At 38.2% G+C, this 26,864-nt stretch overlaps 1 protein-coding gene across 2 annotated transcripts; it reads left to right on the plus strand.

The window, feature by feature from the left end:
* Positions 1 to 1,190: 1,190 nt before the first annotated feature.
* On the plus strand, positions 1,191 to 9,152 carry TSLP (thymic stromal lymphopoietin). Of its 2 annotated transcripts, none has more exons than XM_069095976.1 (6): positions 1,191 to 1,521; positions 2,587 to 2,732; positions 3,537 to 3,575; positions 4,416 to 4,559; positions 8,137 to 8,260; positions 8,947 to 9,152. In XM_069095976.1, the coding sequence occupies exons 2-6, from the start codon at positions 2,619 to 2,621 to the stop codon at positions 8,985 to 8,987; spliced, it is 462 nt and encodes a 153-aa protein (XP_068952077.1). In that variant the 5' UTR covers positions 1,191 to 1,521; positions 2,587 to 2,618; the 3' UTR covers positions 8,988 to 9,152. The 2 variants fall into 2 exon arrangements, with proteins under 2 accessions (XP_068952077.1, XP_068952078.1); XM_069095977.1 differs by having other exon boundaries at positions 1,191 to 1,380.
* Positions 9,153 to 26,864: the final 17,712 nt, after the last annotated feature.

The raw sequence follows: 26,864 nt of genomic DNA on the forward strand, positions 1-26,864 counted from the left end.
ATTCTTTGGTTCTATGGGGTTTTTTTTTTTTTTTGCATTAGAACTGTAAAATGCAACAAATTTTAAGAGTATGGCAATGGAGTAACAGTTCTCCAGTTCAAACCACATGCTTCTACACATCCATGCAGAATAAGTAGAAAAGTATATCTTTGATAAAGCCAGTAGTATTTTGCCCCCAATCTTGTGTATATAGAACTCCCAGTGCAGAAACTCTTCATGGATGTGGACTGGCAACTTATTTGTAATTTAAAATTTTCTCTCTTTTTAAAAAGTGTCATTTTTATATCGTTTGTTTATAAATATACTCTTCATTCCCCAAACCTGGCTAGCATTCCTTTATAGCAATTTGTTTTTAAGTTCAGCAAAGCTAAAACAATACATAGACTGTGCTTTACATCATATGCAACATTTCACACCTATCATTCCTTACTTCTCTGATGAAAGAAAGGAGGTACATTTTATCTGGGATCAAGCTTGGTCATTATAATTTTACAAGGTTCAGTTTCATTTTATTGCTGTTTACATTTACCATGAATTTACATTAACCATGAATAAGGTTTCAATGGCATCCTACAATACCCCAGTGTGGTTAGGAAAACTGGTTTCGTTTTTTTTTGCTAGGGATGCAAGGAACTAAGCTCCGATTGGTGTTGCCCTTTCCAGTCAAATCTTGCTGTGAATCATCTGCTGTTCACTGCTTAAGTGGTATACACATTCCCTTCTCTCAGAACAAACACCACAATTCCCGGTGAGCGTTACAACTATAAAGCTCTGGATCTAGTTTCTGTCCCATCCAATGCCCTTTCCTTTCAACCCCACTCCACCCACTGTTCTGGTTCCCGGTCTCTGATGCTTGTGACCTTTACAGCGATTCATGTAGGGTGCTCTCTGCCTCAGCGACTCCAAGTGATGACTCCTAGGAACTTCCCAAGAGCTAAGAAGTAGCAGGATCCAACAAGTGGGGGGCGGGGGGGGGTATAGGGAGGGATATGAAAATGTATCGGGGGCGGGACTGAGAGGTGGGTGAGCTTCCTTGAAGCCTTTGTCCTCCAGGTCTTCCTTCAACTTGAGAGTTAAAAGGATGTCTTGCTTAGGAGCTGTTTCCCAGTGGGATTGCGATATCCAGAGCCTCCCCCTCCCCTTCCATATCTTCCTCCTTTCCCTATCCCACTCCGTTTCTGTCTATCCCAATCACTCCCTCCTTTCTTCTCTCCCTCTCCTTTTTTTTTCTCTTCCTTTCCTTCCTTCACTTTTCCCCATTCCCTCATCCACAGCATCAGAACTGGAAGTGAACTTGGAAAATCCAAGAACAGCACCCGATCTATTCCAATTCTTTTGAAAATCTCTGCCCTCGCTTCACTTTACTGAGTCAGGAGCTTGGTTAGTATTTCAGTTAGTTAGCTGACAGCAATTTGTGCCTCATGGTTGAGTGCTGGGCGTAACAGTACCGAGGAGCTCTCTGCCACTTCTCCTACTTCTGTGTTGGACAGCACCTCTCTACCTCTTTCCCTGGAATTTGAGGTCGGTGTCCAGTATCAAATCCCTTTGCACTTATTTGGGAACAATGCAATTAGGGAGAGGGGAATTGGAACTCGAAGGAAAATAGCTCTTTGTCTCTAAAATTTTTACAAACACTCCATGCTAGTGCTGTGCCCATACATAACACCCCATGGCTCCTTCCCTCTACATTTCAGTTTCTGATGAGGATATCTTTGATGTAGGTATATGCTCTGTACCTATCTGCGAAAAGTATCTCTCCAGAAGTAGAGGTTTTGTTTAAAAACAAACTGCCAGACCATATCCTGTCCCCATTCAACTTTAAACTGCACCTGTGTTCAAACATAGTAGCTCTAACCAATGTAGTTGTGATCTCCTTCAACCTGGCTTCTACTGTCAAGCCATGATACTTCTCCCATCTCAAATGCACAATAGGGTTTCTTCCATTCACAGAGTGAATAAAATGCCATTGAGTAAAGTGGGAGCCTTCAGAGATGTTGTCAGATAGAAGAGTGGTGGTGTCAAGTCTCCCCCAAAAGAATAATGCCCTTAGGAATATCTCTTTCTCAGTCAGTAAAGGTGTCTTTTCAGATCAAAGAAATTGTGTGACTGGAGATGCCTCTTTGAAATGAATATACATTTAAAAATCAGGATTCTTTGATAGAAGGAAAGAAGGGGGAAATAAGGGAAATTCCTGGTGATTTTACTTATGTTAAAATTCCATAGATTTGCCTGTTCCTATTTTTTTTTACATCAGCAATAGAAAGTATGACATGCAAAAACATCATTGGCCTGTGAGAGAAAATCAAAATTCCCCGTAGGCGTCAAGGTACTTTATATGTAAGAGCCAGCCAAGCTCTGATGATCAACAGGGAGACTCCAACTTCTGGAAACAACATGGGTGAATATAAGGCAATTTGGTATTCATTATTGAGAGAAAGGGTTGAGTCTGTCAGTACTGAGCTAGTCCAACCAGGTCAAATGCTTCAAAGTATAGGCACTGTATACTGGTGGATAGACCATGGGGGATAAGACTAGCCATGGGATTCCAAATGGGATGATGGAATCTTAATATATTTGTTTCGGTAGTTTTTTTCAGGTTGATCACCTTATTTCAACTGATGGGAATGGTGTTATCCTACAACTTCAGTAGCTGTAATCACTACCAAATGGCAAGTGACTATGAAAATACAATATATAATAAGAAACTGGAAACTTTATATTATTCGGAATCGGTGAGTGACAGGATTTAGGATAAATTCCTATAGAAACACTAGTTGCAAAAAAAAAAAGTTTTCCAGTTTTTTAATTTAAGAGAAAACACAACAGTTACTAGGACATCAGGAAACAGGGAATAGCTGAAGCACAGGTTTATTATGGCCTTCCAAAAAAGTCTCTTTCAGGATTATCCCAGGGAAAGCTTGTGTTTGTGATTTTCTGAAAGTAGTCAAGAGATTGTTCTTAATTTATTTTATTTAGAATTTTATTCTAAGGTAATAAGATGTGAAATATAGTCAATAATTTAATGCATGGTCAATATATGAATAAGGATGTTTTGGTGAATGTGAGCATGTGTGTGTAGAGGGATGTCTACTCCAGGCCCAAAACTTCTTGTAATTAATTAAATCGTGTCTTGTAATTAATTAGAAACTAATTAATTAATTAAAAATACATATTCTGACTTTTGAGAAAAGGATTTAGGAGTCTTCTGACTGGACCCTTTTGAATTTTCTTTGGCTTGAAGGGAAGAGAACAAGCATTTGTTAATGTGCATACTATGTGCCAAGCAATTTACAAATATTTTCTCATTCAAATATGGTAGAGGACTAGAATGGAAGGGAGCACAACCCAAAGAAGAAATTTCACCAGTACTTCTAAACAATTCTAATTCTCTGAAACGTGTTGAAATGGGTTTAATGGAAAGGGTTGGTAGGAAGGTAATTATTCCCCTTTGAGGAGGTGCCTCTTCATCTATACTTGGATTGAGAGCATTTATTCTTAGCAAATTTGCTATAATAAGTTTGTCTTTTTTCCTCTAGTTATCATCTGAAAATAATAATTTGTTCTGTGAAACCAAGGTGAGTAGTGTTATATCTGGTGCTGGGGGAGGAGGGGTGAAGAAAGGCGACGGGAAGGGAGAGACTGTGCAGTCGGATGGAAGTGGAGCTGCTAAACTTGGGGAGGAAATGGTTAGAGATGGTGCTTCAGTACGAACTGGGCCCCGGTATTGGGTCGATCACATTTTAGGAAGACAGACTGGGTTCTTAACTGGGGTGGAGTGAGGGGTGTTCAGGGACCTTCTGGAAGGCTTTGTATCTGATTACAAACCTCAAGTAAGCCTCACTTAAGTTAGAGGGATCCTTCCACCAGAGAATTTCTTGGCTTTGGATGCGGGGCGGGGCGGGACGTGGGGAGGGAGCCTCGGGATGAGGAGGGATGAAGGGCAGAACTGCGGCTCCGACTCCAGGCTGGGCCCGGGAGGGGGGTCTAGGGCGCCACCTGTGTTTTTGATTCTGATAGTGAGCCTTGGGTCTGAGACTTCTTGGAGTTCTAACGAATAAAGGAATTTCGGGAAAGCTAGTAGCGCTTTCCTCTTATGGGCTGTCAAATTGTTTGTTCTCTTTTTCCTCCTTCTCCTCCTGCTTCGGCCCCTTTTCCTCCTCCTCCTCTTTCTCCTTCCTCCTCCTCCTCTCTCTCTTCCTTCTCCTCCTCCTCCTTTTCCACCCCATTTACTCTCCTCCTCCCCTCTGCTTTTCCCCCCCATTTCCTTTTTCTCTACCATTCCTCAGCTCTTTTCCTTCCATTTCTCTCTCTCTCTCTTTCTCTCTCCCCCGCCACTCATTTCCCTAGCTTTCTCTTTTGTGGACTTTCGCCTTTCTTTGTTTTCACTTTCTATTTCAATCCTTTCCGAATTACAGAGTGGTTGTCTCATTGTCATAGAGCAGCTTGCCCACAATTGGTCAAACAACTGTTCCTCTGAAATGGGGGAAACTGTTGAAGATTTCGTGACTAGGACTCGCATTGCTCTGAAGAATTATTGTCCAGTCTTCCAGGGAAATCAGGTACAGGCTGGCATCAATGGGGGTCCAGTCCTCCATCAGCAATGCCTTAAGCTTTGGGGCTAATACCTATGCAGTACTAACTGAACAGGAATTTCTGACCTGGTGCTTCTACAAAGGAGTGGTTTTGCTTCTCCCCTCCTTCCTCCCTCTCTCAACACCCTCCATCTAACACTGAACACATAACTGTGGTTTCAAGAACTTTGTAATTGTCTGTGCTGAATAGAAAGTGGATTGAACCTGCTGTGGAAATGCAAACACTACAGTTTGGGAGTGTATTCTCCCAGCTAGATCAACTGATACTCCTGAGGGTGACTAATGAAGGAGATAGTGTGGTAGAGTGAAAAATGCATGGCTTCGGAGGTCTTCAGTGAGACTTCCAGCTCTACTGCTGCAATTGGGCCTACAGGCATTAAGCACATTAAGACACAGCATGACACTGGGTAAGTTACCTTACTTTACCTGGAAAGGTGCAGTTTCCTCTTTTGTAAAGGAGGGGGTGGGATAAGATGGCCTCTAAAATCCCTTCCAACTCTAAATTTGTGGCTCTGTGACCATTCTTTAAACTTTAAGAGAATCTAATCTTTCACTCTTTCCATTTTATTAACCTTCAGTGAAGCTGTACAGGGTATCTTTCAACCTTCCTCTGAACTAGACAGTCAGGAGCTTTGAAAATTGCTTGTGGTTGTGTTGCAAGCTTGTGTGTATTTTAAAGCTAAGTTCTTTCCTAAAACGCAACAATATTTTGCACATATTTTTCTAGGAAAGAAAGAGGAAAGGAACAAGACAGGGAAAGAAGGAAGGAAAAATTAGTGGTGCTGTCTGAGGGGAATGAAACAAAGATAATTCCAGGATTAAAAAAGACTAACAACTCAATTGAATGAACATTTATTTATCAAGTACCCACTGTGTACTAAATGAAAGGGAAATATAAAGCATAGATAAGGCACAAAATGCCCTCATGAAATTAATATTCTCTTTAGTTAAGCACAAACACAGATAATTATAATACTAAACAAGTCCAGTATAAGCAGAATATTCCTAGTTAATAACTTGTGCCACCTTTTAGAATGTGACCCTCAAGGAGTACCTGTGGCCATGACTTCTCTTTGTATATCCTTATTTTAGGATATGACTGGAAGCATAGAAGGGAAGAATTGGTTAGAATATAAATATAACGTCATGACATTCAAAACAGCTGGCATTTTAATGGTGCTTGTCAGGATGTAAAGTTGTAATTGAGAATGTGCAGCCTGGTAATGTCCTTCCATCAATCAGTCAGAAATAGTGTGGTAGTAATGGAAAGCGCTCTGGAGCTAGCAGCCAAAAATTGGTGTCCAAATCCTGAGTCTATCTATTATTCGCCAGTGTGACACGGGCCTCATTTGTAAAAGGAATTAACTCTTGCCTAATTGGCATCACAGGACTGCTTTGAGGAAAATGTATTGTGAGTTTAACAAACATGAGCTATTATTATTTCCCCCAAATGATTATAACCTGATCTGAGGGCATTTTCAACCTTCCATAGAGTCAGTTAGGTGATTAGTGCTGAGCCTGGAGTCCAGGAGATCTGAACTAAAATTCAACCTCAGACACATACTATTCATGTGACTCTGGGAAAGTGACTTAATCTCTGCCTCAGTTTCCTCTACTGTAAAATGGAGATAATAATAGCACTTACTTCACAGGATTGTTGTGAAGATCAAATGAAATAATTTTTTAATTTATATCATATTACATATATTATATAGCACAATGCTTGGCTAAGACATGTAACTTTTGTTGTTCAGTCACATCTGACTCTTTATGAGTCCATTTGGGGTTTTCTTGGCAAAGATACTGGAGTAGTTTGCATTTCCTTCTCCAGCTCCTTTTACAGATGATCAAACTGAGGTAAACAAGGTAAATTGACTTGCATAAGGCCATACAGTTAGGAAGATGTCTTCCTGACTCCAGGGCCGAGGCCCAGCTCTACTTAGCTGCCCTTGTGCTACATAGCTGCCTAGCTTATAGTAAGTACAAAATAAATATTTATTCCCTTCCCCTTATTATAGGAAGATCATGAAACAAAATCCAGAAACTAGAGTGGTTGCAGGCATGGGTCAGGAACCAAATCAGTTGAAGACCTATTTGGTTTTCGATTCTATATAAAGGTTGTCCAACCCAATCTTCATCTATCAGGCAGACAAGAAACCCTTATGGATTGAAATGATTTTTCAGAGATGGAACAGGGAAGTGACAATACTAAGGAAAAAAGACTGATCAAGTGCCAGTAAGACCATGACAGTCTAAGAAGAAGCAATCCAGATGATTCTTTATACTATATTTCCAAGTTCAAGGGAGAGATTAAGACCAATAGCACTATATATTTAATACTCAAAAAGTCATGATTTCATCAGTGTGGCTATACTTCCATGCCTTAGTGATTTTATGAGTTATAATGGTTAAAAAAAATAACTTCTTGACTAATTCTCTGGAAATGAGTTTTTCTACTCTGAGCTAGGCTGGATCAGCCACTGAAGTAGGGTTTTAATAGTAGAACAGAACAGCAATCCAGGAAATAATGAATCAAAATTATTAAAATGAAGTCATACACAGAGAGATTATTGGAGGTTTTTGAGTTCCTAAATAACATGCTTTAGTACAGAAGTGTGGGTTGGCCTGCTCCATTCACCAAGTATTTACTGATTGCCTACTATATGCTAGCTGGGATACAATTACTTTTTGAGCTCTTGGCATGTGCAAAATATTGTCCTCAGATCAGGGAGAGGGGGATGTGATTATTTACTAAGCATCAGTAAATAGTATATCGTTAAGTGACAAGTTGTATGATTCATAATATAAATGCTATAGGAGTTCTGAGGAGAATCAGAGCATTTAAGGGAGATTTCATAAAGAAAGTGTACCTTAAGCTGGTCTTTGAAAGATAATTCAGGTTTAGATAGATTAAGGGGGAAAGGGAACAACAGCAAAAAATAAAAGATACAAAGGAAATTAGCATTGATAGGATGAAACTGATCTGAGTATAGTAATGAAAGTAATAACAACACCCTGGAAATTTTGTTCTGTATGGAAAAAGACCTGAAGGATCCAACAAATCCCTGGGAAAACCCTGGGATAGCAAGATCAATTCTAGGACTGACTTGGAAGGCTTAAATCTTTTTGAGAATAGACTCATGGGAACCCCAAAAGTCTTAGAACAAACTTCCAATAGCTCTAAAATATTCAGTTGATTCCACAACCTACTCTGTTAGGATCTTTAGACCAAGAATGACTCTGAAGTGGCCTATTTTACTCCTTTCATTTTTCCTTTTCCATCTAGAGATCACCAAATAAAAAGACAACAATAACTAACATTTATATAGGTTTGCAATGTGCATTATATACATTATTTCATTTGTGATGAGGACAATGAGGCTTAGAGATGTTAAGTAATTTCCCCGGGGCCATACAGCTAATAAGGGTCTGAGACTAGATATGGAGTCATATCATGTTAGGGGTCAAATGTTCTTAAAGCTATAAAAAGATAACTTGAAAAACTTGAATATTAGTATTCATTTTATGTTCTCTTGTTCCACAGACAAACAACATGCAGGCACCAAAAAAGAATATGGAAGAAAGAATTAAAAAAATGACGTGTTCTGAAATAGCTAGAAATTTACTAGAAATTTGGAGAGAATACTGGAGAGAAACTGAAAAGTCAGGTATGTACACTTTCAAAAAGTGCTTTGATGCTTTAAAAATGTCAATAGTTTTTCTTCTTAATTATAAAACTTTTAAGATTGTACTTTGTAAACATTTTAATACATATTTTCAGCTGGTTTGAGGGGATAGGTGGCCCCATCAAAGCAGGCTCCCTGGACCACTAGAAAAATACTGTAGGAAATTTCCCTAATAATTAACCACTGAAGTCACAGTGATTCTACTTTCAAGCTCCACAAAAATGTGATTCAAGTGGAAAATAGGAGAGTAGAAAGAGGTGGTCAGTAATTCTCTTTGATATTTTAATGATAAGAGGAGAATAAAATCAGGTTCCAAAAACAGTTTTAAAATATGCACCTTCCAAATCTTGGAAGCAGGCTCCTAAGCAATATATACGATCAATGCAAAATGCAGTGACAAATAACGGTAATGATCCCATGATTTGAAAATGAATTCTTGATTTTATAGTAATCATGTCCAAATAGTTTTGTGTTTTTAGATCCATTACATTTTATTCTTTCTTTTGTACCTTTTTGAATGGTAAGCCTATGAAGGAAGAAGATATAAAAAATAGTTGTTGGTTAAAGAAAAAAAATTGTAACGAATGGATCTAAATTTCAAAATATTTCTTAAAGTAAATCATTATTTCACTAAAGCAAATTATTAATTTTGTATTCTTACTTCACAGCTAGAAGAGGGGGAAAAGAAGAGAAGACAGAGTTTGAATAAGTGATATAAAACTACTGAAAAGAACTTGTAAGGAAAAAAAATGTAACCACATTTTTAGCTCAGATTTAAAAAATTTTTGGAACAATAAGAATAATGAGGTCAAATATGTGTATTAATCCTGAAAGATACCTTTAATGTTTATAAAGATTATTTATATTTTTGAAACATCTGTAGAGTGGATTTTTTTTTTTAAGCAATCGGGGTTAAGTAACTTGCTCAAGGTTACATGGCCAGTTATTTCTGGGTGTGGTGCTAAGTATCTGAGCCCAGATTTGATCCCCAGGTCATCCTGACACTGGAGCCGGTGCTCTTACTCACTGAGCCACCTAGCCACCCCTAAGTAGAGTGGATTTTTAACTAATTTTGTGAATACTTAAAAAAATGCATTGTCCTATACTGTCATATAGGGTCGATATAGTGGTTTTGCTGAACTGTTCTTTTCCTTTTTTTATATATTTTTGTTTCTAAGGTTACTTTTTTTTAAAAAAAGAATTTTTGTTTTTAGTGTTAACTGGGAAGGAGAGGGTAGAGAGATATAGTTGGAATTTAATGTGAGGTAAAAACAAAAATAAAATAAAAAATATATGTATACATACATACATACACATACATATATATACACATATTCAAATATATATTCAGGGATATTGCAGAAGAGATTCCCTGCATTGGATAATTGACTAAGTGACCTCTAATGAGCCTGAAGCTAAGACTTTATGATACTATGAATTAGTTGCATGAATAAATGTGCCTAGGTGGAGCAGTAAATAGAGGGCTGGACCTAGGGTCAGGATGACCTAAATTCAAATTTGACCTTAGACACTTACTAGCTGTGTCACTCTCCTCAAGTCACTTAATCTCTGCCTCAGTTTCTTCACATAAAATGGGATAATAAGAGCACCCACCTCTCAGGGTTGTTGTGAAGATCAAGTGGCTCATAGTAAGCACTATATAAATGTTAGCAATTACTATTATGATGTTAGCTATTATCTTCTTTTAATATTTGGAGATGCTGGGTTTTTTTCCTTCTTTTCCTACTCACCATCAAAACTGTATTATATGTTTAACTGGTATTTCTCTTTGTGCTAGTTTATGTATTTAGAGAACTAATAGACCTCAACTCTATCCTCCAGGGGTTTCAATATGTATAATAACAACCTTCTTGAGTCTTACTTACCCAATTCTTGCCATCTTTGCCAGGACAGTTGCTGTGGGTCATTTTCCTCCTAAATATTGTTCGTGACCCCCAACCAGCATGCTTCCCCTTAATGAGCTAGCAGACTCAGTTAACATTTATTGAATGTCATAGGAAGGATAGTAGTTACAAACACTGTAGGAAAATAGGTAGTGAGACACACAGGTATAGGACACAAGGACATAGGTGGTCAAAGCAACTCAAAATTCCAGTACTGCAGGGCCTCACAAGTCACTCTGCTGTTCAGCTGGTCTACCTCTTTCCTCTTTTTCCTTCCTTCCTCAATGAGTCCAGTGACTGGACTTCCATATATTGAGGTCAGGGAAGCATAAAATGTTGAGGTTTAAGGTTAGGGGTGTTCAAGACCCCAAAATACCAACATGCCAGGTCCCGCTGAATGAATTCAGCTCAAGTCTTCTCTCAGCCAAAGTAAAGAAAAGTTTATTTACTTATTTAAAAAAATTTTTTTTTAATTTTTGGAGGGGGGAAGGCTGGGCAGTTGGGGTTAAGTGACTTGCCCAAGGTCACATGGCTAGTAAGTGTTAAGTGTGTGAGGTCACATTTGAACTCAGGTCCTCCTGACTCCAGGGCCAGTGCTCTATTCACTGCACCACCTAGCCACCCCTAAAGCAAAGTTTATTAAAGGTTCACCATAATGGGTAGACTCTTAAGGAACCTTGGTATCTGTGATGTTTGTACTGGACAAGAGGGCCAGAATAATCTCACACAGAGTGAATCTATGCTAGATAATTCTCTGGCTTTCTCTCATGGAGGCAAGAGGGGTTCTTATATACAGAAAGGTTGTGGGAGGAATCTAAGGGTAGTCTAGAGGAGGAGTTTGGGGAGTCTTCATGATGAGTCAAATGAGGTCAGACTCCAGTAATGAGATTGAGAGTGGGAAGTAGCTGGAGGCTACCTGGAGATGAGAGACAATGGAACAGATTTGGGTATAGATATTTTGAGGGGATCAAGGGTGGGAGCTAGCTGGACAATGGAGGGTTAGGCTAGTAACAGAGATTTGGGTGGAGCTATAATGAAAGACTTATGGCCTCCGGCAAATGCCAAATCTAATGGGAAGTTTCAATCAGAGTTCAAGGGGATTCCCTGAGCCAGTACCTCATCACATATACATATCTATATTTCCTCAAAACACCCTAACTTTCCAGTTCCTCAATTTCCTCATTTCCCATAGCCTATTTTTCCACTTCACCTTAGCTACACACAGAAATGGTCATATTCTGGATCTTTCTATCACCCTTAGATGTTCTACTTTCATGTTCACAGACACTGCAAATCTCTCATCTGATCATAATCTGTTGTCATCTCATTTTGCCCTCTGCTTTATAGCCCCTAACCTAGTTTTTCATCCTCACCTTTGTGGTATGCAAAAGTGTCACAAAGGTAAACCGAGGCAAGTTTTCCTGGAATGATGAGAGTTTATTAACAGTTAACATATTGATGAGGTATGGGCTCTGAGAGCCCCCTCGAGCTCTCCTTGGGTCCTTGAGGTACAGATGATGCTCCCAGAGTCCATACCTCATCAATAAAACTATTAATAAAATAGGTCAAACTGTCCCTGACTCAATAGGTCAGTGACCACAATAGGACTGAAAAGATCATATTTATTGGAACCCCAAAGGACAGGAAGGCAATGGTAGAAAAGTATTATGATTAGTTGTAGCTGGGGAAAGTGGGCTGACTTCAGGTGTAGCTGATCACACCAACTCTCTGACTATTAATTGCTTTATGAGACTCAGCTGCCTCTAGTAAGCTTGGCTATAAAAATAGAACCACCCCAACCAGGACCACCTGGTTAGTCTTCCCCTTGGAGACCAAGTCACCCCTTAACTTTGATGAATAAAAGGGGGATTCAGCCCATGCAGGTTCTTCTGTTTATGATAAACAGAAGTGAGGGTCTCACTTTAAATTGGTTAGAAAGCCAGTGCCCTGGGGTCTAAGAGTGATCACATTCCTTAGCCTTGCCTTTAATGTGGACTGGAAGAAATCTCATTTTGAGCTAGGCTGAGAAATGGAGTTTGACAAAATAGGGATGGGTTACAGAGTAATATTGGCTATTAAATAATACAGCATAATATTAATTTCCTCACCATGACAGCCAATCTGTTCACACCTGCACTCTTCCCCCAGTCATCACCTCTACAATCTTTTCTTTCTTTTCTCTATCTTAATCTATTGGTGAACCAGTTCAACACCACTGCTCTCTTCTCAGTCAGTGAATAAACATTTATTAAGCACTTATTATGTGCCAACAAACATTCAAGCACCTAATGTGTCCCAGCTACTGTGCTAAGCACTGGGGAAATAAATGAGAAAGACAATCCCTGCCCTCAAGGAGTTTATAATCTAATAGGAAGATAAAAGGAAGCTAGAAAAAGTGGGGGGGTGAGGTAGGGGCAGAGGGTACTCAGTAATCATATGTTCACTTTGACCTGAAATCAAGCAGAGCAGCCTATGGGAAATCAATTTAACAGGGAAATTCTAAGCCCTTATAAATAAAGAGGAGATTTTGGGAGGAGTTTATAGCTCATTCCTGCAGCTGAGGATGGTGTTGAGTTTCAAAGCTGAATCAGTCTCCAAGATGATGAGATTTTAGGTAATGAGCTTTTCCCTGGGAGAGGCATCATCTTTCCAGAGTTAAAAACATAGTAGCTGATGGGATATAAAAAAAGGAAAAAAAAAGTTTCTCCTCTCAAGGAGTTCACAGTCTAATGAGGGAGATGTGTACAAAACAAAAAACAAAACATATATACATACACATATGTATGATAAATTTTAATTTTTCAACTCAAAAAGGCTACAAGCCAAGACTGAAGTGGAGTACTGGTGCATGACTTTTTGTTTGCAGATGATTGTGTAATGAATACAGCTTCTGAAGGGGAGAGGCAACAAAGTTGTGATCCATTCTCTGCTGCTTGTGCTAATTTTGGCCTAATGAGTCACACCAAGAAAACACAGGTGCTCCATCGGCCACCACCACACCATACATATGTGGAACCATCAGTTAAGCAAATGGAGAAATTTTGAATATGGAGGATAGATTCACTTACTTTGGAAATACACTTTCTAGGATTGTACATATTGACAATGAGGTTGACACAAAAATTGCCAGAGCAAGTTCAGTGTTTGGCAGGCTCCAAAGGAAAGTGTGGGAGAGAATAGGTATTAGACCAGACTAAAGGTCTACAAAGTTGTTGTACTGACCTCATGCTGTATGCCTGTGAAACGTGGACAGTATACCAGTGCCATGCCAGGAAACTGAAATGCTTCCATTTGTATTGTTTTAGCAAGATTCTGAAGATCACCTGGCAGGATGAGATACCAGACACTGAGGCCCTTTCTTGAACTAAACTGCCAAGCATTCAAACTCTACTGCAGAGAACACAACTCTTCTGGGCCGGCCACATTATTTGAATGTCAAACATATACTTGCCAAAAAGATTACTTTATGGAGAACTCACGCAGGGCAAGTGCTAACATGGCAGTCAGAAAAAGTGAGACAAGGACACTCTTGGGTCTTTCCTAAGAACTTTGAAATTTATTGTGTGACATGGGAGACACTGTCACAGAATCACTTGTCGTGATGTCATTTTGGTCCTCTTTGAGAACGAAGGACAGCCATTACCACCACCACTAAATTTAAGATAACAGAAAGAAGGCACTGGAGTCCCTTGTGCCCTTAGGCCCTTGTGGATTTTCCCTGCTATAATGGGAATAGGAAATTGAAGACCTCCCCTGCCCCTTAATAGACTTGGGGGGGGGGGGATTTGAATATCTTCCCTGCTTTGAAAGTAAACTCTGCCCCCTAATAGGCTGAATGTAGTCACATGGAGCCTGTGGTGGGAGGAGTTTGCTGAAGGGAAGCAGAGCCCACAGGAAGCTGGTAGTCAGAGCTAGCTAGATGGTGGGAGAGAGAGGTGCTCAGGCAAGGAATCAGACAGGCTCGTGAGTAGATACTGATCTAATATTGGTTTGTGGGAAGCTTGAAGGATGCTGTGGTTCTCAGCGTTATTAATGGCTTTTTAATATCTTTGGTTGCCGTGGGCTGCTCAGTGTCCAGCACTTAGCATGATTCGGAGATGTGAATAAGAAATGACCAGGCCATGTGGGTAGTTCAAGGAAGAACGATTAACTCCATTTATTGATTCTCAGGACAAGATTTTTATAGAGCAAATGAGACAAAGGAAGGGGACTCAAGTATTCCTATCATTATCTTTGTCATATCCTGGAAGTAGCATGGAAGTAAGGCTTTTGTTCTCTAGGTGCCAGAAAGTCTTAGGAAAAGTCAGTTAACTCCTTTAGTATGCAGTCACATTACAAAGGATGTTCTTGAGAGCTGGCTTCAAGGCCTGAAGCCAAAGCCACATCATCAGATACATCTGCATAGGAACTGACCACCTAAGAATTCAAATATTTTGGTTTTGAACAACTAAAGTCTTAGGGCAGAGCCTATTGGTCTCAGAACTCAACCCGTATCAAAAAGAACTCCAGAGCTAAAGAGGTCTTTGTTATTCTGGTCCACTGATATCAAGGTAATTATCTGAAGTCCTGGCTCAGGCCTCTTTGACTCCCAACATTTGGTACTATGATGAAATCATCTTACTGGTTTTGGGATTTGGTTTTCTGGTATCTAAATAAGTGCTTCAGTTCTGTCCTCTATATAGAGAATTTGGTATATTTTGCAATTGAAAATCATGCGATATTTAGTCACAATCAAGATCGTGATCATGGCGCTGTGAATATTGCATTGGTGTGACACCTGCCAAGCCCCAAGTTTGGAATATATCCACCCACTGAATTCACTCTTATTCATGTGCTAATGAATAAGAATATGATTTTTTTTTTTTTTTTGCTCTTTTTGGAAGGGGAAGGTAGAGAAATTGGGATTAAGTGACTTGTCCAAAGTCACACGGCTAGTTTGTGTGTGTGTTAAGTGTCTGAGGCCAAATTTGAACTCAGGTCTCCTGACTCCAGGACAGGTGCTCTATTCACTGTGCCACCTAGCCTCCCCAGAATATGATTTTTTAAAGAGAGATAAAGAAAATACTAAAACTATGCTGACTAGGTCCACTACAAATTTGTTACATAATTTCAACTGAGCCTTTTACACCTACCTGATTCATTATCTTACTCCCTAAACTTTTCCAAGCCTTTTCATTCCCTCCTCAAACTTTTCATATTTTTCCCTCACCTCACCTGCATAGCTGAGAAGCCTACCTTCACTGAAAAAAAATAAAGCCATTTACTGAGAACTCCCTCTTTTTGCCTTCTCCCCATCTTGTCACTCAGCTGCCTTCCTACACTTAACTCCTTCTTCACCTTTGTCTCACATGAAGGCCCATCTGGCCAAGGGCCTACCACTTACTCCACAGTGATCCCATCCAATCTGTTCCATCATCAGCATATTACTCCTGTTATCCCCACTCTCTCATTAATCTTCAATCTCTGCTTGTCTACTGGCTACTTCCCTAATATCTGTAAACAAGCGCCCGCCCCCCCCCAACCATTACTTCATCCATTCATCTCTGCTAGCTACTATTCTATATCTCTCCTTTTCATAGTAAAACTCTGAGAAAAATTGGTGTCCCTACCTGCTTTCCTTTCTCTCTTCAGACTCTCTGGAGTCTGACTTCTGACCTCATCATTTAAAAGAAACTCCTCTCTCCAAAGATACCAATGGTCTCTTAATTGCTAAATATACTGACCTTTCCTCAATCCTCAGTGTTCCTCTCTGCTGCTGCTTCTCTTGGATATTGTTTTTTGTGTAGGTTTTTTGACACTACTCTTTCCTGGTTCTTCTACTTATCTGACTGCTTCTTCTCTGTTTTCTTTACTGGATTTTCATTTAAGGCATAACATTAACCATGCTGGGTGTCCCCTAAGGTTCTGTCCTGGGTCCTCTTCTCTTTCCCTGCTATATTATTTTACTTGATTTCATTAGCTCCTATGGATTCAATTATCACCATGTAATTATTTTCAGATCTCTTTATTTAGCATTGACTTCTTTCCTTACCTCCAGTCTTGCATTTCCAACTGCCTGTTGGATGTCTCAAACTGGATGCCCTAAAACCAAATTCGTTCTCTTTCCCCCAAGCCCTCCCCTCTTCCTAACTTTCCTGTTTCTGTCAAGGGCACTACCATTCTCCTAGTCACCTAGGCTCTTAATCTACATGCCATCTTAGATTCCTCACTCTCCATAGCTAATCTGTTGCCAAATCCTGACCATTCTACCTTTGTAGCATCTCTCATATGTTCCCTTCTCTTAACTAGACAGCTAGGTAGTACACTGGATAGAGTGCTTGGAGTCAAGAAGACTTGAATTCGAATCTAGCCTCAGATACTTCCTAGTAGCATGACCACAGCAAGTTACTTAACCTCTGTCTGTATCAGTTTCCTAAACTGTAAAATGGAGATGATAGTAGTATCAACCTCACAGGTTTGTTGTGAGGATCAAATGAGATAATATTTGTAAAACATTAAGCAGAGTGTCTTGCACACAGTAGGCACTTTCCTTCCTTCCACTACTACCACCATGGCACAATATATTATCACACAGTTGGATTATTGTGGTAGTTTTCTGCTTAGGATCTCAAATCTTTTCCAAGTCTAGTCTATTCTTCACTCAGCTATCAAAGTGATCTTCCTAATATATAAATGTGACCATGTCACTACTCTGTTGAATAAATCCCAGAGACACCCTGTTACCACTAGAATTCCTCAGTTTGCCTCTTTCCAAACCTGGTCCTTTCCCACCTTTACAGTGGTCTTGTGCATTACTCTCCTCCACATACAGCAGGCACTCCATCTCTTGGCTTCATGCATAGTCACAAGCTGAAGTCACTATGCCTAGAATGCTCTCCCTTCTCACCTCTGTTAGCTTCCCTGGTTCCTTCACCTTCTGCAAGGTTTTCTTCATCCTTCTTAATGTTAGTGCCTTTCCTCTGTGATTATCTCCAAGTCATCCTGTATTTATCATTTGTATATAACTATTTGCATGCTGTTTTCCCTCTATTGAGTTGCAAGCCCCTTGAAAGGCCTTTTTTGTACCCTCAGTGTCAGCACTGCGTGTGCCTGGCACATAGTAGGCACTTGACAACTTGAAGAGTACTGTGTCTTCAAAGGACCTGAGGCTCATCTGGGCTGCTACCCCCAGGGTGCAATATCACGTTGGAAAAGCCCACCTGCTTCTGGGCCAGATTTAGCAAATCACATGGTGGCTGTGCTCATTCCTCACCAGACTGTGTGTGCTCCTCACCAAAATCTGCTCCTACTAGACTAGGATGGGAAGGTTGCTCAGTCACTGTGCTATTCTTTAGGTACTGAGATGTCGTATGCTAAGTACTGGGGACTCAAATAGGAAAAAAAACAAGAGTCCTTGTGCTCAGGAAGTTTACTGTCTAATGGGGGAAGACAATGCACAGAAGGAAGCTGAAAGGGGTAGGAGGACGGCACCAGGTGTCAGGATGTTACTTGGAGTCAAAACCAAGTAGAGCTGCTCATGGAAAATGGAGAGTTACCTGGAAAGTTTAGGTCCCAGCCTTTGAGAGGAGCTTTTTGCTCTACCCTCCAGCCCTCCAGAATGGAGACACAATTTAGGAAGTTAAGAAAGTGTTAAGTATCAAAAATTGAGTTAATCAACATTGTGACTAGATTTTAGGTGATCGACTTATCCTGTGGAAGATGGTGAATTACCTCATACCTCATATATTAAGTATGAGCTACCTCATATTCACATATTTCTTCATAATTTTACTTAAATCTAATCTGGAAAAAAAGGAGTTGGAAAGAACAATATCTATAGTAAGCTGTGACCTTACCTTTAAGTCACATGTGCTCTCTAAATATGAGTGTACTTTTTCCAAGTACCTTGTGTATTCAAGAGGAGTGACTTTCCACATGACCACATGCCTTCTTTCTCCTGATGCATGTTCCTTAAGGGAAGAGGAAAAGGGGAATCTGTAGGAAGTAGGACCTCCTTCCCCTTCTACATGAATTCATCTTCCATCTCCTTCCACACTGTCTCTTGCTTGAACTCCAGCCTACAGGACTCCACTTTCTTACTCAACATCTTCAGTACCTGGCTCACAATTCATATCTCCTCCCCAACTCCTGCCCTCATACTAGAGAATGTCAACATACATATTGACATTACCTCAAACATCCTAACTGTTCAGTTCCTCAACCTACTCATTTCTCATGATCTACTCTCTACCCACTTAAACCAGACACACAAAAAAAGATCATACCTTTAATTTTGCCCCCAAATATACCACTTCTGTGTTCATGAGTTCTGAAATCTCCTTGTCTGATCACAATCCATTGGTTTTCCACCTCTCCCTCTGTCTTCCCTCACCAAACCATACTTTTTTGTCCACAACATGACCTCCAATCTCAGTTCTTTCCCAGGCCATCACTTTTGAACTAGTCTTTCTCTTCTCTTTTCCCCAACTTGACCCTCTGGTGAACCAGTTCAATACACTGTTCTTCTCTCTTGAGTACTTGACCCCTTTATTATCTTGTTGACAGTGTCTTCCCAAGCCTTAGCCTTGTATCATTACCACCACCCACTACCTTCACTTTTACTCATGTGCTACTGAAAAAAAGGTAGAGAAAATCATGCATCTGTTTTGGCTGCGTCCACTACAAATTTATTCTGCATGACTTCAACTGGGCCCTCATTGCTACAAGGTAATCCTTCTACACTTCTACCAACTCACTATTCCATTCTTTTTTTCTTTTTGCTTTTTGGAGGGCAATTGGGGTTAAGTAACTTGCCCAAGGTCACACAGCTAGTGTGTGTGTGTGTGTGTGTGTGTGTGTGTGTGTGTGTGTGTGTGTGTGTGTGTGTGTGAAGTGTCTGAGGCCAGATCCAAACTCAGGTTCTTCTGACTCAGGGGCCAGCGTTCTACTCACTGTGCCACCTAGCCGCCCCTCACTATTCCATTCTTTACAGTGGTTCTTCTAAAACTTTTCATCCCTCCTCAAACTCAACTCCCTTCTTCCCACTCTCTTAGCTGAGAACCTTGCCCCATATTTTATAGAAAAAATTGAGATCATTCAGTAGTATGGTTTATTTTATTTATAATTGTCCTTATACTGCCTTCAATTCCATTCCACTATGAAACCTACCTTTCTATTATAAATATGACTTGGTCATAGGCTGTTGTCTTTTTAATATGTTGTTGTAATCTCTTTGCTAATCTCTTGTTCAATATTTTTGGGTTGATAGTCATTAGGAATATTGGACTATAATTTTCTTTCTTTCTTTTTTTTTAAGCAATTGGGGTTAAGTAACTTGCTCAAGGTTGGCCAGTTTGTGTGTGTGTGTGTGTGTGTGTGTGGGTGTTAAGTGTCTGAGGCTGGAACTGACCCCAGGTCCTCCTGCCTCTGGGACTGGCACTCTACTCACTATACCACCTAGCTGCCCCTTCTTTCTTTATTTTGTCTCCCTTTTTTTAAGATGCCAAGACCACATTTGATAGCATGTGTTAAGCAAAGGCCTAATTCAAGCTGGTCTCCTGTTAGCTTAGGTTTGCTATTGGGATACAACTAGGCACTCACCGGTCATTTGACACTGAACAAAAGGAGATTTACTTAGTCCATAACATAGAAAGAATATTCATTTGAGAAAGAATACTCAACAAAGATACTCCAACACTTTAACTTCTGGTAAACAGAGTATGATGTGGTAATGCATGAAGTGTTGGGCTATCCACCAAGTCTGAAGGACACAAGCCTCACATGAATGGGCTTTTTTATCCCCTTAGTTGATCAAGATGTCACATCAGCAAATGATTGGAAAAAGTAGTTTCTGACAGTTTCTTTTAATTCATCTCTAATTGTTATGAATTCCTTTTTCATTTTTATACCTCTTTTTTAATAAGAGTAACTATGTGTTAATCTATTTTACTAGCTTTTTTAAAACTTCAAAAAACTACTTTTACTGTTATTTATCAATTTAATGTGGGGGTTTTTTGCTTTTAATTTTGCTGACTTCTTTCTTGATTTTTCAGAATTCTTTTTTTTTTTTTTTTAAGCAATCAGGGTTAAGTAACTTGCTCAAGGTTACACGGCCAGTTATTTCTGGGTGTGGTGCTGAGTGTCTGAGCCCGGGACTCGATCTCCAGGTCGTCCCAACATTGGAGCTGGTGCTCTTACTCGCTGAGCCACCTGGCCACCCCTAAGCAATTGGGGTTAAGTAACTTGCTCAAGGTTACATGGCCAGGTGTTTCTGGGTGGGTGCTAAGTGTCTGAGCCTGGGATTCGATCTCCAGGTCGTTCTGACACTGGAGCGGGTGCTCTTACTCGCTGTGCTACCTGGCCGCCCCGATTTTCAGAATTCTAATTCTATTCTAAAAACTTCCTTAGTTTTTGAAAAAAATTGCACATCCCATTCATTATTTTGTTCTTGTTTTCTTTTGTTAATAGAAGAATTTAGAAATATAAATTTTTCTATTAAAGACTGCTTTAGGTACATCCCAAAACCTTTGATAACATTTTCTATTTTTTTCTGTGATTTATTGACCAACCGATTCATATATCCCCTTCCAAATGCTGAAATGCATTTACTTTCCTAGTTTCCTCTTAATTCTTGTGTTTGTATTTCAAAGCTTCTACTCAGCTCTGGTTTTTTCATCAGGAATGCTTGAAAGTCCTCTGTTCTATTAAAAATCCATTTTCCTCCTACAGGATTACACTTAAGTTTTTCAGGGCAAATTATTCTTGGTTATAATCTTTTCTCCTTTTATATTTAAAATATTGTATTGCAAAATCCCTTCTCCTTTATACAGGTAGCTGACACATTGTGTGAGATCCTGACTGTGGTTCTTGACAACCAGGTGGCACAACAGATAGAGTGCTGTACTCATGAGTTCAAATCATACCTCAGACACTTGCAAGCTGAGGCATGGACAAGACATTTAACATTTTTCTACTTCAGTTTCTTCATGTATAAAATAAAAATACTAATATCTACTTTTCAGGATAAATGAGATAATATTTGTAAAGCACTTGGCAAATCTCAAAGCACAATATAAATGATAGCTATTATAATTGCCTAAATTCTTTCTATCTGCCTTTATGCTGGAAGCTCCAGATTTGGCTATGACATTCCCAGGAGTTTTCATTTCAGAAAGGGATAATTGAATTATATTTCCAACACAATCTATGAATTTTTTCAATTGGTATTTCATTTTCTATGTTCACAAGTTTCAGGAAGTTTTCTTGAGTTATTTCCAGCATTATTTCATTAAGGGTTTTAATGTCTTTTAATGTTCTTCTGGGAGATGTATGATCCTTAGGGTGTTCTCTACACATTGTCTTCAAAATTAGTGTTTTGTTTGCATAGTGAGAATATTTTGTTTTACTGTTGTTTTTTGCTTTGCTTTTTCTAGATTTTTTTTCACTTCTGTGTTTGTAAAACCAATCTATGTGCTCTCTTTCATGTCTTTGGTATGACTTGCCGTTGCAGAATTTAGCTTTCTATTCTATGCATTATTTTTGCTGTGCAGGACATTAATTCTGTACTCATACTTCTCATTTCTCTCTCTCTCTCTCTCTCTCTCTTTTTTTTTTGCTTTTTGGAGTGGGGAAGGCAGGGCAATTGGAGTTAAGTGTCTCATTTCTCTTTTGAGCCATTCAGGACAGTGTATTGTGGGTCCATGTTCTCCTCACATTCCACAGGTGTTCTGTGTCATCAAATGTTGGATCATTTTCCTTTCTTTTGCAATATTTATTTGTGCCTAAAATTGTTTGTTAGATCTAGGCCATATTTCTTCTGTTAATTTTTTCTTTGTTGTTTTATCTGCTTATGTTTAAGATCTTTGAGTTTTCTTGTTAAGATCTTAGTAATTTCAGTCTCTGCATTGGTTTTTTATGTGTAAAGTTTTTTTTATTTTTATGTAATCAAAATTACCATTTTACCTCCTGTAAATATCTCTTTTGGTTACAAACTCTTCCCTAACCATAGATCTCAGGAGTAATTTCTTCTATATTCCACTAATTTACTTATGACATTACCTTTTATGTCTAAATTATGTACCCATTTTAAGATTATCTTGGTATCTGGTATGAAATGTTGATCTACATCTTAGTTTCTGCCATACTACTTTCCAGTTTTTCCAGCAGTTTTTGTCATATAGGGAATTCTTAGCCCAATAGCTGGAATCTTTGGGTTTATCAAACATTGGTTATTGTACTAAATTGCTTCTGCAAATTGTATGCCTTATGTGTTTTCCTGATCAGTCTATTTCTTGGTGTTGTTCAGTTGTTCAATCTGACTCTTCATGACCCTATGGAACATAGCACACCAATACTGTCCATAGGATTTTCTTGGCAAAGATACTGGAGTGATTTGCCACTTCCTTCTCTAGTGGATTAATGCAAACAGAGGTTAAGTGACTTGCCCTGGTCACACAGCTAATTTGAGCAATTTGGATTCAAGTCTTCCTGACGCCAGGCCCAATGCTCTGATCCACTGAATCAACTAGCAGTCTATTTCTTACCCAGTACCAAATTATTTTGATGATTATGCCTTTGTAGTATTGTCTGACAACTGGTACACTGCTAGGACTCCTTTTTCATTTATTTTCATTGTTTCCCTTGATATTCTGGATATTGTGTTCTTCCAGATGAATTTTGTTATTTTTTTCTAGCTCTATAAAGTGATTCTTTGATAATATGAATGGCATGGAACTGAATAAGTAAATTTAGGCAGCACTGTCATTTTTATTATATTAGTTCAGCCTACCCTTAAGCAATTAATATTTCTCCAATTCTTTAGATATTTGTGAAAAGTGTTTTGTAATTGTGTTCATATAGCTCCTATGTATATCTTGTCTGGTAGACTCTCAAGTATTTTATACTATTTGTACCTATTTTTAATGGAATTTCTTTTTTCATCTTTTACTGCTGAGTTTTGTTGGTAATATATAGAAATCCTGATGATTTGTGTGGGTTTATTTTATATCTTACAACCTTGTTGTAGTTATTAATTTTTTCAATTAGTGTTTTTTAAAAAATTATATCTCTATGGTTTTCTAAGTAAATCATCATAGCATCTACAAAAAGTTATAGTTTTATTTCCTCATTTATTCCTTCAATTTCTTTTTCTTCTTTTATTGCTATACCTAGCATAGCTAATATCTAGCAAGTTGCTGAATAGTAATAACAATAATAGACATCCTTCTATCACCTGTGATTTTATTGGAAAGTTTCCTACCTTATCCCCATTACAGATAATGCTTGCTCTTGGTTTTAGATAGATATGACTTATTATTTAAGGAAAGTTTCATTTGTTCCTCTGCTTTCCAGTGTTTCTAACAGGAAAAGGTATTTTATTTTGTCAAAAGCTTTTTCAGTGTCTATGGTAATAACCTTGATTTTTCTCGTTTTGTTAATTATGTGGTTAGTCAGGCTTATGGCTTTCTGAATCTTGAAGTAGCATGTATTCCTGGTATAACTGAAGCCAGGTCACCTTAATATATTGCTATAATCTCCTTGCTAATGTTTCACTTGCATTTTTGTATCAGTGTTCATTAGGGAAATTGGTGTATGGTTTTCTTTCTTTGTTTTGACTCTCCTAGGATTAGGTATTAAGACCATACATATTTGTGTCACAGAAGGAATTTGGTAGGATTCCTGCTTAAATTATTAAAAAAAAACTCTTTATATAATATTGGAATTAATTCTTCTTTAAATGTTCAGTAGAATTTGTTTGTAAATTCATTTATCTGGTTTAGGGTTTTGTTTTTCTTAAGGAGTTCACTTATGACTTGTTCCATGTCTTTTTCTAAAACAGATAGGATTATTTAAGTACTCTATTTCCTGTTCTCTTAATCTGGACAATTTATATTTTTCTGAACATTCATTTCATTTAGATTGTTGGTTTTACTGTCATGTAGTTGGTCAAAATAGCTACTAATAATTATTTTTATTTTATCTTCATTAGTTGTAAATTAATTTTTTCACCTTTCTTTAAAAAAAATTAGCCAATGCTTTATCAGTTTTATTGGTTTTTCAAAAAGTGAGCTCTAATTTTATTTATTGGTTCATTTTTAAAAATTTTCATTTTTGCTAATCTCTCCTTTAATTTGTTGGTTTTCTATTTTTTTTTAGTTGGTATGCCGAATTTGTTCATCTTCCCTTTCTCTCTTGTTGATATAAGTGTTTAGAGATATGATTTTTTCCCCAGGTACTGCTTTGGCTGTATTCCATAAATTTTGGTATATATTGTCTCATTGTTATCATTATCTTTAATGAAATGATTGATTGTTTCTATGATTTGTTCAGTGAAATACATTTAGGTAAACAATATAGTAGCAAGTAAGTTTAGTAATTTAGTGTCCAATTATTGGGCTAAGAGCTCACTATTTGACACAAACTATCTTAAAGATTGGAAACTAGTCTGGCAGAAACTATGCATTAGATGAACATCTAACACCAGATACCAAAAGAAACTAAAAATGGGTAAACAATTTCAATCAATCAAGAAATACTTATTAAGCAACTACTATGTTCCAGACACTATGCTAAATGCCAGGAATACAGAATGAGGCAAAAGACAGCCCTTACCCTGAAGAAGCTAACAATGGAATAGGGAAGACAATATGCAAGCAAATATATGGGAAGTAGGCTATATACAGGATAAATAGGAAATAATAGACAGAAGCACTAGAATTAAGAAGGATTGGGGAAAGCTTCTTATTTTTACTACTTTTTTACTTAAAGAAAACCAGGGAAGTCAGTAGTCAAGAGTAGAGGAAGGAAAGCATTCAAGGCATGGGACATAGCAAGAGAAAAGATCTATAACATGAACCTCTGAGCCTAAGGCTTTTCTAGGTACCTTCTAGGTACTGAACCTTCAGTTATAGATGTGGCTCTACACAAAAGTAGAACAGAAAAAGAGGACTGTATATATTGAAACTGAATTTCTATTACATGAAGCTTTTTTTTTTTAGAGCTTATTTGTGTTCCCTTCTGAATTTCCTTTGCTTTCTTTAAAATATTTCATTTGTAACACAGTTGACTCTAGCTCTACCCTCTCAAGGCCAAACCTGTTACATTTTACCTACTGTCAAATTGGCCTGCTATCAAATTGGCTTCCAGCTTTAAGAGAGAAAATGGAAGAGGCTAATCCCCCTTCAGGTTGCTGAAGGAAAAGATTCTGGGATGGAGGATAGAGATTTAATATGTCATGAATCTCACTAGGATGTGAGTGGGACAAAGGAGGGCTGAACTCTCACTTTCTCTCTCCCTCACACACACATACACACACACACACACAGATTTTGATGTATAAATACATTAAACCCAACAGGTAAACAAGCATGGCCAAGGGGAGGGTAGAAAGATATTTAGGAAGCCTGATAGAATCAGGAAGGGAATAGTTACAAGCAAAGCAAACTTTAGTTTTAGAGGGTGGAACAAAAAGGTGGAATTAAAGGGAAAGAAAGAAAATGTATGAACTAGAAATTGGGGTTGGGACTCAGCAAACAAATGAGAGCAGACCATTTTAATTATATATTGCAAGTTATGATCACATTCTTTTTCTTTCATCACCTCTTTCTTTTTTTTAATGAGGAGTGCAGGAGGTAAAAAGAAGAAAAAGTATTCTATCACATACCATGACATGTTCAGTCATTCCCTAATTGATGAATATTTCCTTGTTTCCATTTTTTTTCTACCACAAAAAGAGCTGCTATAAATATTTTTTATAACTGTGAGTCCTTTTCCTCTTTATTTGATCTTTTTTGGGGTATAGACCTATTAGCAGTATTGCTGGGTCAAAGGGTATATGCACAGTTTAATGGCTTTTGGGCCATAATTTTAAATTTCTTTTCAGAATAGTTAGATTAATTCACAGTTCTATCAACAGTGAATTAAGGTGCCTGTTTTAACATAGCCTTACTAGCATTTGTCATTTTTTTGGTCATTTTAACCAGTTTGATAGGTATGAGGCAGTACCTCAGAGTTGTTTTAATTTGCATTTCTCTAATTTTAGTGATTAAGAGCATTTTTTCACATAGCTATTGATCACTTAAATCTCTTCATCTATAAACTGCCTGTTCATATCCTTTAATGTTGTTCATTTTCCAGTCATGTTTGACTCTTTTAAAACATTTCATTTGTAACACAGTTTGGGGTTTTCTTGTAAAGACACTGGAGTAGTTTGTCATTTCTTTCTCCCGCTCATTGTACAGATGAAGAAACTGAGGCAAACAGGGTTAAAGGATTTGCCCAGGGTCACACAGCTAGTGATATCTGAAGTCAAATTTGAACTCAGGAGGTTTTTATAACTCCAGGTCAGCCCTCTATCCATTGTACCACCTACCTGCTCATATCATTTGACCATTTATCATTTGGGGAATGTATCTTATTCTTGTAAATTTGAGTAAGTGTCCTTTATGTCTTAGAAATGAGACCTTGATTAGAGAAACTTTGTGTAAATTTTTGGGCCAGGTTCTCCCTCAACTGCTGGCCCTTTCCATACTCTTTTAAACTAATAAATTCTCAAACTGCATCTTTTAAGGATCACCTAAGTATACAACTGATATTTGTTTTTCTAATGCTTTTGCTTCCTCTAATAACAATCAGGGATAGTTGTTTATACCATTCAAAGGGATGGCAACCTGTAACTCCCTCATCAAAATGTTAACTTCTCATCA

This window comes from Petaurus breviceps, unplaced genomic scaffold (assembly GCF_028583685.1).
Source record: "Petaurus breviceps papuanus isolate PSGF00001 unplaced genomic scaffold, PetGlider_PUasm1.0 229, whole genome shotgun sequence".
Taxonomy (NCBI): Eukaryota; Metazoa; Chordata; class Mammalia; order Diprotodontia; family Petauridae; genus Petaurus; species Petaurus breviceps.